The 8,007-nt window shown below is 44.1% G+C and overlaps 1 protein-coding gene across 8 annotated transcripts in view; it reads left to right on the forward strand.

Annotated features, from left to right (window-relative positions):
* Nucleotides 1-8,007, forward strand: part of TXNDC11 (thioredoxin domain containing 11) — a 60,329-nt gene that overhangs the window by 49,992 nt on the left and 2,330 nt on the right. For all 8 annotated transcript variants that reach the window (XM_086375731.1, XM_086375735.1, XM_086375736.1 and 5 more), the window contains 3 exons: nt 1,589-1,731; nt 2,207-2,316; nt 5,759-5,839. In XM_086375731.1, coding sequence (XP_086231857.1) covers nt 1,589-1,731; nt 2,207-2,316; nt 5,759-5,839 — 334 coding nt within the window. The remainder of the gene's footprint in view (nt 1-1,588; nt 1,732-2,206; nt 2,317-5,758; nt 5,840-8,007) is intronic.

Here is an 8,007-nt window from a genome sequence, read left to right on the forward strand (position 1 = left end):
CCCTTAGAGCCTGGCAGCAGCAGTGACCCAGCCCACGCGTCCTATTCCCAGGGCTTCGCTGACATCCTTGATGTGCACACAAGGAAGTGTGAATTCAAAAGCTGTATTAGTTCAGCCTCATTGGAACCATGGAGGAAAGTCTCGGTGTTTGCTAAATGGAGACAGGAGGAATGTGGTGGGGAGGGCAACCTTTCGTTTTCAAGTTTTGGAGAGCATGAAAGTAAGAAACTCAAAACTCTTATTAAATATTAGTCACTTTAGGTGCTGTCTTTTAAGTCCAGGTGAAGCTTGCTTGTTTCCTGTATTAGACACGTTTGAAAAGCCTTATGTAAATAGTGATTTATTTTTCCTACATCAAATTATATACTAAAACATGAAGCCTCCTGAATGTGTAGAGGAACCCCGTGAATAGTCACTGAAGTGCGTCCACTTTTGATATCACACCTTGCTCCTCATTCATGTTGCCTGAAGTTATATTTTGGTGTACTGAGTTTTCTTAAAATGAAACAAGCCTGTATTTTTAAAGTAAGCGTTGATTGGATCTTCCTGCCTCCTGTGCTGTTACTCAAGCATTCAGTGAGCTCGTGATGGGCCCCCCCTGAATTTAAGGGTGATCTGAAAGACGCCATCATCTGATTTCTTTTCATCTTCTTTATCTACTCTGAAACATCTAGTTCTGTTGTTCTCTGTGCTGTGGTTGGTGACAAAATTTGTCAAAGTCCTCATACAAAAACATCCACTGTGTTGTTTTGGAGAGATGACTCTCAAGTCAGCCATTTCTGGGGCAGTTTCAGAATTCAGCCCTCATTCAAATTAGTGAACAGTTCTGGGTTTTATGTTTGAAAAAACCAACTAAGTGTCATTCAGATGTTGATGACTGATTCTCTTTAGTATTCACTCAACCTTCTTCCCTTCTTCCTTCCTCCATGGAGCCTGTCATTGTTCACTAGGACCTCAGAATGGAGAGAGAAGGAAAAAAAAATGAAACTCAGATTAGTGCTGCTTCAGATGAAACAGATGAAACAAAGGAATCTGAAAACATAGTCGTTGGTGGGGAGGGTAAAACTGCTGGTTCAAGTTAGGGTTTTGTATTATTTATGGGTCTTATTGATGCTGTTTTCCCACTAAATATAGTTGTTTATTTCGCTTAACCTTTTAATTAAAGAAGAAACTTGAGGAACTTTAGTAAAGGAAACACAAACCATAGCTCCTCACCCTCATTTGAATGAGTGTTTGAACACCTCCCACATTACAGTAGCTTGTGCAGTTACTACATCAGTAGTTAGGCTTAAAGGTCTTGGTCTTGTAGGTTGAAATCTCGATGGTGACTCATTGATGACTTACCCAGTCTCTGGTGTCTTGTGGACCAGTGTTAGAAAAAAAGAGCATTGAATTCCTAGCCCGTGCACAGTAGACCATGGAACTCTTGAGTGGTGCTTTGTTAACTAAAATGCAACCCCCTGTCCCCTCCTGTGTGGATTTTCTTCAGTGGGCCTGTGAAGCCAGCCCACTTTTTAAAGTATAAAGTGGGCCAGCTACTCTCCTTGTACCAAGAGAAGAGCTGATCTCATTTTCTCTTTATTTTTAGAGTCTTTCATTCAAAACTTCAGCGTTCTCTACAGTCCCCTGAAAAGGCATCTTATTGGAAGTGACTCTACCCAGTTCACTTCTCAGCGTTTAATCACTGAAGTGACGACTGATACTTTCTGGGAAGTAGTCCTTCAGAAACAGGTATGGAATCGAGCGAGGCAGAAATCAAGCTATCTGTCCCTATTAAAATAATTTCCAAAGCTGCAGTCATGGGTGGAGCAGTTGGTGCTGACGTACAGAAGACTAGCCACATGACAGCCTTACTGCAGAATGTGCGTGAATTACATGGTGCTTTTGTGAGTGCAAAGCATCCTTAAAAATACATAACTGAAAACACCAACAAAAGATCAGGGACTTCCCTGGTGGTCCAGGGGCTAAGACTCTGAACTCCCGGTGCAACAGGCCCGGGTTCCATCCCTTGTCAGGGAACTGGATCCCATATGTCACAACTAAGAGACCCAGTGCAGCCAAATAAATAAATATTAAAAAAAAAATACCCAGACATCAAATTTTCACTGTTCTTTGTGCATGAGCAGCATTTATGGAATGCTTGCCAGGCTCTAAGTACAGTGAGGACCCCAGAAGCCCAGTAACAGCCAACTTCTTCTTCCCACAGGACGTGTTGCTACTTTACTACGCACAGTGGTGCGGCTTCTGTCCAGCCCTCAATCACGTCTTCATCCAGCTAGCTCGGCTCCTGCCCTCAGACACATTCACTGTGGCGAGGTAAGGAAGCCCATGCTGCCGCACTCTGGGCTGGGTGCCTGTCTGTGTTCTTGCTTCCAGCTTAGCCACGTGGCTTGCAAGGGTCTGCCAGTTTTCTGTGGACTTGGATAAGACTGAGTTGATTGTCAGCTGGAAGCTATGAGCAAAACCTCATTGGCGCCAGAGTCTTCCTGGTGAATACTGAGTGTTCCTTGCCTGATGTTGAGGGTGTTTCTGTGGGAGCAGTGCTGACCTGTTTGCTTAGACAGCCCCCCAAGTGGCCAGCTTTCTGGAATATACATCACTGGGGCCTTGGCCCAGCAAAAGGGGGCCTGTCTCTGACATACTGTCAACCAGCCCTGGGACCTGGAGTGAATCTCTCCAGCAGGCCTTGTTTCCCTCCTCATTCCTAAAAGGAAGAGGAAAGATGGGCTAATACCCATGTGGTGTTCTAGTTGTGTGATTCCATGGCACTGTATGTGGGATCTTCAGTAAACAAATGAATTTTAAATCACTGTTTTGTAAAAACAATGCTCAAAGAGTTTTTGGATGAGGTAGTAGGCAGTTCGGAGGGAAAATTATTTAAATTTAAGCTATATCTTCTTTATCCCTCGTCCCCAAGAAAACCCCTTCAGATAGGTAGAATTAAATATAAAAGATCAAATCAGAGAAAATGACAGAAAATAGAATATTGGATTTGCTGGTTACTTTGAGAGGTGGAAACTTGCCAAATAGTGAAAGAAAGATGAACAGATTTCACTAGGAAAGTGTGCAGTGAAAATACAGAAAACCGACTCACAGAAGGACAGCAGCTGTGTTTGCCAGCACGTGTGTCTTTCCTTCTGTGTGTACTGCAAATAATGACTTAGAGCCACACTGGAGGAGGCACTGTGCTGGGAGACTTTCATACATACACGGTATCTGACTTAATCCTTAGGACAGTCAGTGGAACAGGCGTGATCACCAGTCCTTTTACTGAGGACGAATCTGAGACATAGAAATAGCAGCAGCTTGCCCAGAGTCAAGCAACCTGTAAATAAGGGATCAGGATTCAGAATCAGGCCTTCATACTCCAGACCCTGAGAAATTAAAGTGGTTTAAGAAAACTGCTGAGAGAAAAATGTCGTTTGTACGTATAGTGGAATATTACTCAGCCTTAAAAATTTTAGGAAGGACGTTCTGTAACATGGGTGCACCTTGAGGATGTTCATGCTAAGTGAAATGAGACAGAAGGACAAACGCTGTGCACTTTCCCTGCGCGAGGCCCCTAGAGTAGTCAGAGTCATAGAGGTAGAAAGCAGAATGGTGGTTACCCAGGGGTGTGGGGAGGACCGGAGTGGTTGTCGAGTGGGGTCAGTTCCTGTTTTGCAGGATGAAAGAGCCCGAGACAGATGCTGGTAATGGTTACACAGCGTTATGAAAGCACTGTGCACTTAGAAATGGTTAAGATGGCACATTCTGTGTTATGTGTGTTTTACCACAGAGGAAGTGGGGGATGGAGGGAGAAACAGCTGAGAAGGACTGCAGTGTGAGAGAAAGGTCACAAAACAGACTTTCCACCTAAGAGGAGAGAGTGAATAAACAAGTAGGGAAATGATAATCTAGTAAGTGTAAATTAAAACAATAACAAAATGTCATTTACATTTATTAATGAATGCTCTTGAGTGGTAGAATCTTTGTTTGTTTGGTTTTGTTTGGGCCACATCATGTGGCTTCCAGGTCATGGCCAGGGATCAAACCCAGTCCCCAGGGCAATGAAAGCACAGCCCTAACCACTGGACAGCCAGGGAATTCCCATTGGTAGGATCTTGTGTTGATAAAATCAAATGAAATTGTCACAGTCAGATGTAGCTAATAGAGAAAGTAAATTGGCATAAGCTTTTTGGAAAACATTTTAGTACCATTTGTAAGAAGTCACAAAAATGGTTATATACTTTTGACCCAGTTAATTTCACTTTGGGGAATTAAGGAAATGTGACTCCCAGAGAAGCATGTGCTCATCATTGCAGTGTTATTTATATCTGACAGGAGAAAAATGGTTACATAAATTATGGTTGAGCATTTGATGGGATTTTTACCTCTTCATTAGAACAATGCACCTCATACAGTTAATTTTGAAAAGAATATAACGTGAAATACGACTGCTGCTCTTCACAGTATGTTGACATAGACACCAGAACTTGAATGAGAATGGCAGAAAGGAGGTCCTCATTAGCCCAATGGAATTCGGAGGGGATGTTTACAAATATATTTTTTGATTTTACAGTTTAGTTTTTCCTTGAAGTAAAAAATCAGGAGTAAAAGCATTTGATTATAAACCACTTGCTTAAAAAATAGGACTGATGTTCTCTGTAGCCTTTCACAGGGGGAGGCGGGAGTGCTGTTTTGTTAGTGAAGCTATTTAAAACTGCTATGATTTGGTTATGTCATTTTTTTTTTTAAGCGAATTTCATCCTTCTGGACAAATGCATGGCACTGATTTCTCCCGCTCCCAATTATACATTCTGAAAACTTCTGTCAAGTTAATGATTCAGAACATTTCCATCTTTTGTATGTACTGTTTGTGGATACTGACACCTGGCCTAGCGGGCCTTCCTCGGTCTGCTTCCTCCTCCTAGGATGTTCCTTTTGCTTCAGCTGAGCAGTCCCCAGGGCGAGTGGGGAGGCCCTCCTACAGGTCCAGCTCAGTGCCGGCTGAAGAGGTGCCTCCACCTCGTTCAGCAGAAAGCAAGCGCACAGGTTGGGTAATTTAGCCCAGGTGTCATTTCCTGTATTAGAAAATTAATCTAAAATCTGGTAAGAAAATACAACTTTTTTGGTCTCTGTCTGGACTTACAAAATGTAGAGTATTATCTTTCGTTCCCAGCTTTCTTACATTTTCAGAGGCTCGATGTATTTTGTGCAGTGATTTCCTTATTCCAGGGTTGATTCATGGGTTGAAGTACTTGCCCACATCCTGTCAGTTAGGTGGACTACCTGTCAGGTGTCAGTGAGACTTTTTTATTCTTTTTTGGAATTCACTTTTACTTTCAAGACATTACATTTCAGGACTTCCCTGGTGGTCCAGTGGTTTAGACTTCGCCTTCCGATGCAGGGGGTGCAGGTTTGATCCTTGGTCTGGGAGCTAGGCTCCTACATGCCTCCTGGCCAAAAAACCAAAACATGAAACAGAAGCAATATTGTAACAAATTCAATAAAAGACTTAAAAATTGTCCACATCAAAGGAACAACAAAACCCCACTACATTTCCCTCCGCGAGTCAGGTGAGCAGTTGCCTGTCCTGAAAGCCTCGGTGTTTCTCGCGTGCGCTGTGCCTGCCAGTGGTGTGCTCACTGCCAGGGGCCGGTCCGTGTGGCACACACAGCGCTCCGGGTTCTTAAGTTACTTGAGAAGATGCTTTCAGGTTCCGGGTTGGAGTTTCTTGGGCCACTCTTTTACATTTTCTGTTCTTTCCCTTTACCAGGATCGATGTATCTCAGAATGATCTTCCTTGGGAATTCATGGTTGATCGTCTTCCTACTGTCTTATTTTTTCCCTGTAACAGGTAATGCTGATTTTTTTTTTTTTTTTCCCAGTATTTGGGCAGTGGGATTCTTTTGCCGAAAATAAAATGGGTTTGAGGTAATTCACAAAAGTGAAACGTGTATCATTATATATTACTAAAATATTGAGAATAAAATGCATTGTTTGAAACGTACCACTAGGGGCCAAGGGGAAAAGGGCTTTGGTGTCAGGGTGTCAGGTGTAGTGGTTTTAATAAATGTGCCCCTCCCGGAGTGTGCTTTACACAAGCATGAATATGGCCACTGGGACTCGTGCCCCTTCTTGGCCTTATGAGCACACAGTGTGTGCTGAGATTGACAGCAAAGAGCCCCAGGTTCAAGTGGGCAAAACAGTAGCTCATGGCTAGGCTCTCGGGGATGCAGGCCCGGCTTGCTTGCTTCCGCGTGAGTCATTCATTTCTCATTGAGCCCTGCGGATGGCTTCCTCGGCTCCCTGGTGCAGGGAGGAAAGAGGCTCTCCTACCCGCTGCACCCCCACTCTAGGGCTCACAGAGCCTTCTTCCCGTGAATGTCACTTCAAGGGCTGTCACCTTGATCTCTCCACATTCATCTAAGGGCACTCCAAGGTCAGCCATCAGGGCACCCTCCCTGAGAGCCCAGGCACAGGATGGTCGTTAGGTTAGCAAAAGAACGCCAACCTGGCAGTCAGCGAACGTGGATCCGGATGTTTTGGTAGAAAGGAAATTAACTCTTGGCCTTTTAAAGCCTGACAAACCAAATGTTCTCTTTGTATAAATTCCTTTTTGTTTTTAAAAGGATGGGTCCTCAGAGACTCAGTCACATGGGTTTGACAATATCTTCTCAGGGAAAAGCACTCGCAGGATGAGTTTAGTAATGCTCTCTACCTCACGTGTTTTATTCTCCAGCGCTCGCTTTTACTATTTATTGCAGCCACTGTCGTGCTTCATGTGTTTCTCTAAGGAGAGTGCTTCCTTCACGTGTATTGATTCATTTCCTTGGTTTTTCCTCTCTATCTCAAAGAATTTTTGCTGGTACACTTCCTGTGGTAGTAGGGTCTTTTCAGATCATGCACTAAAAACAGAGCGTGACTCACCCCATTCCACCACTGAGCGGTGATGAGCCTTTTTCTTTCTAAGAAGCATCTCAAGTGCCACACAGTCCAGGAAGCATGGACAGTGACACAAGCAGTTTCACCTTTTGTCGGACAGAGGTGAAGTTTAACGCCTCATTTTTCAAATTTCAAGCCTAGTTTGAAAAAGCGGTGAAGTCATAACCCCCATCACATGCCTTTGCAGGAAGGCGTTCCCAGCAGCTAGATGGTTTCGTGTTTGGGTTGGGCACTTTTCACTCTGAGGCCACCCAAGGGAGTCGCTCATGCCCTGCAGGAAGGGTGCTGCAGCCCTTTCTTGTTTCCCTGAATTGAAAAGTCAAGGAAGTAAATACTAAATAGAGAAGACTGTCCAGTTCTAGTTTAACAGAGAGCTTGAGAACCAAAGTCTTACTGCCCTGGAATGGAAACTTTCTTTTTTATAAAATATTTATTTATTTTTGGCTGTGCTGGGTCTTCTCTGAGGCATGAGGGTTTTCTCTAGTTGTGGCGAGCAGGGGCTACTCTCTAGTTGAAGTGTGCCGGCTTCTCGTTGCGGTGGCTTCTTCTGTGGCAGAGCCTGGGCTCTAGGGCACGTGGGCTTGGTAGTTGGCACTCCCTGGCTCTAGAACACAGGCTCAGTAGTTGTGGTGCTCTGGCCCGGCTGCTCCACGGCGTGTGGGATCTTCCTGGATCAGGGATCGAACCCGTGTGCCCTGCATTGGCAGGCATGTTCTTTACCACTGAGCCACCAGGGCAGCCCAGGAACAGAATTTTTTTCTTATTTCCTAAAAAGAAATGGTAATCAGAAGTGAATAAGCTCCTCACTAGCTGGTCCAAGGTGAGTATTCAGTTTACTCAGAAGGTAGATGGGCAGAGAGCTGACAGCTTGCAAAAGAGGACATGAAAAGGCTGACAACATGCAGTAAGACCTTCCTCACAGTCACATGCTTATCTTCCGTGAAGAGAATGTAAAAGTGCATATGCGTTTTGGTAAAATATAAATTTACACATGCACTGGGTTAAAATATGTGCAGAAGGAAAGGTATCAAGGGGTTGATGGTGATGGTTTTGCAGGAGTGAGGCTTACAAGTGGTCTGG

The sequence above is a fragment of the Bos grunniens genome, chromosome 25, assembly GCF_055505025.1.
Source record: "Bos grunniens cultivar Pamir isolate PY7600 chromosome 25, Bosgru_T2T1.0, whole genome shotgun sequence".
In the NCBI taxonomy this organism is placed as follows: Eukaryota; Metazoa; Chordata; class Mammalia; order Artiodactyla; family Bovidae; genus Bos; species Bos grunniens.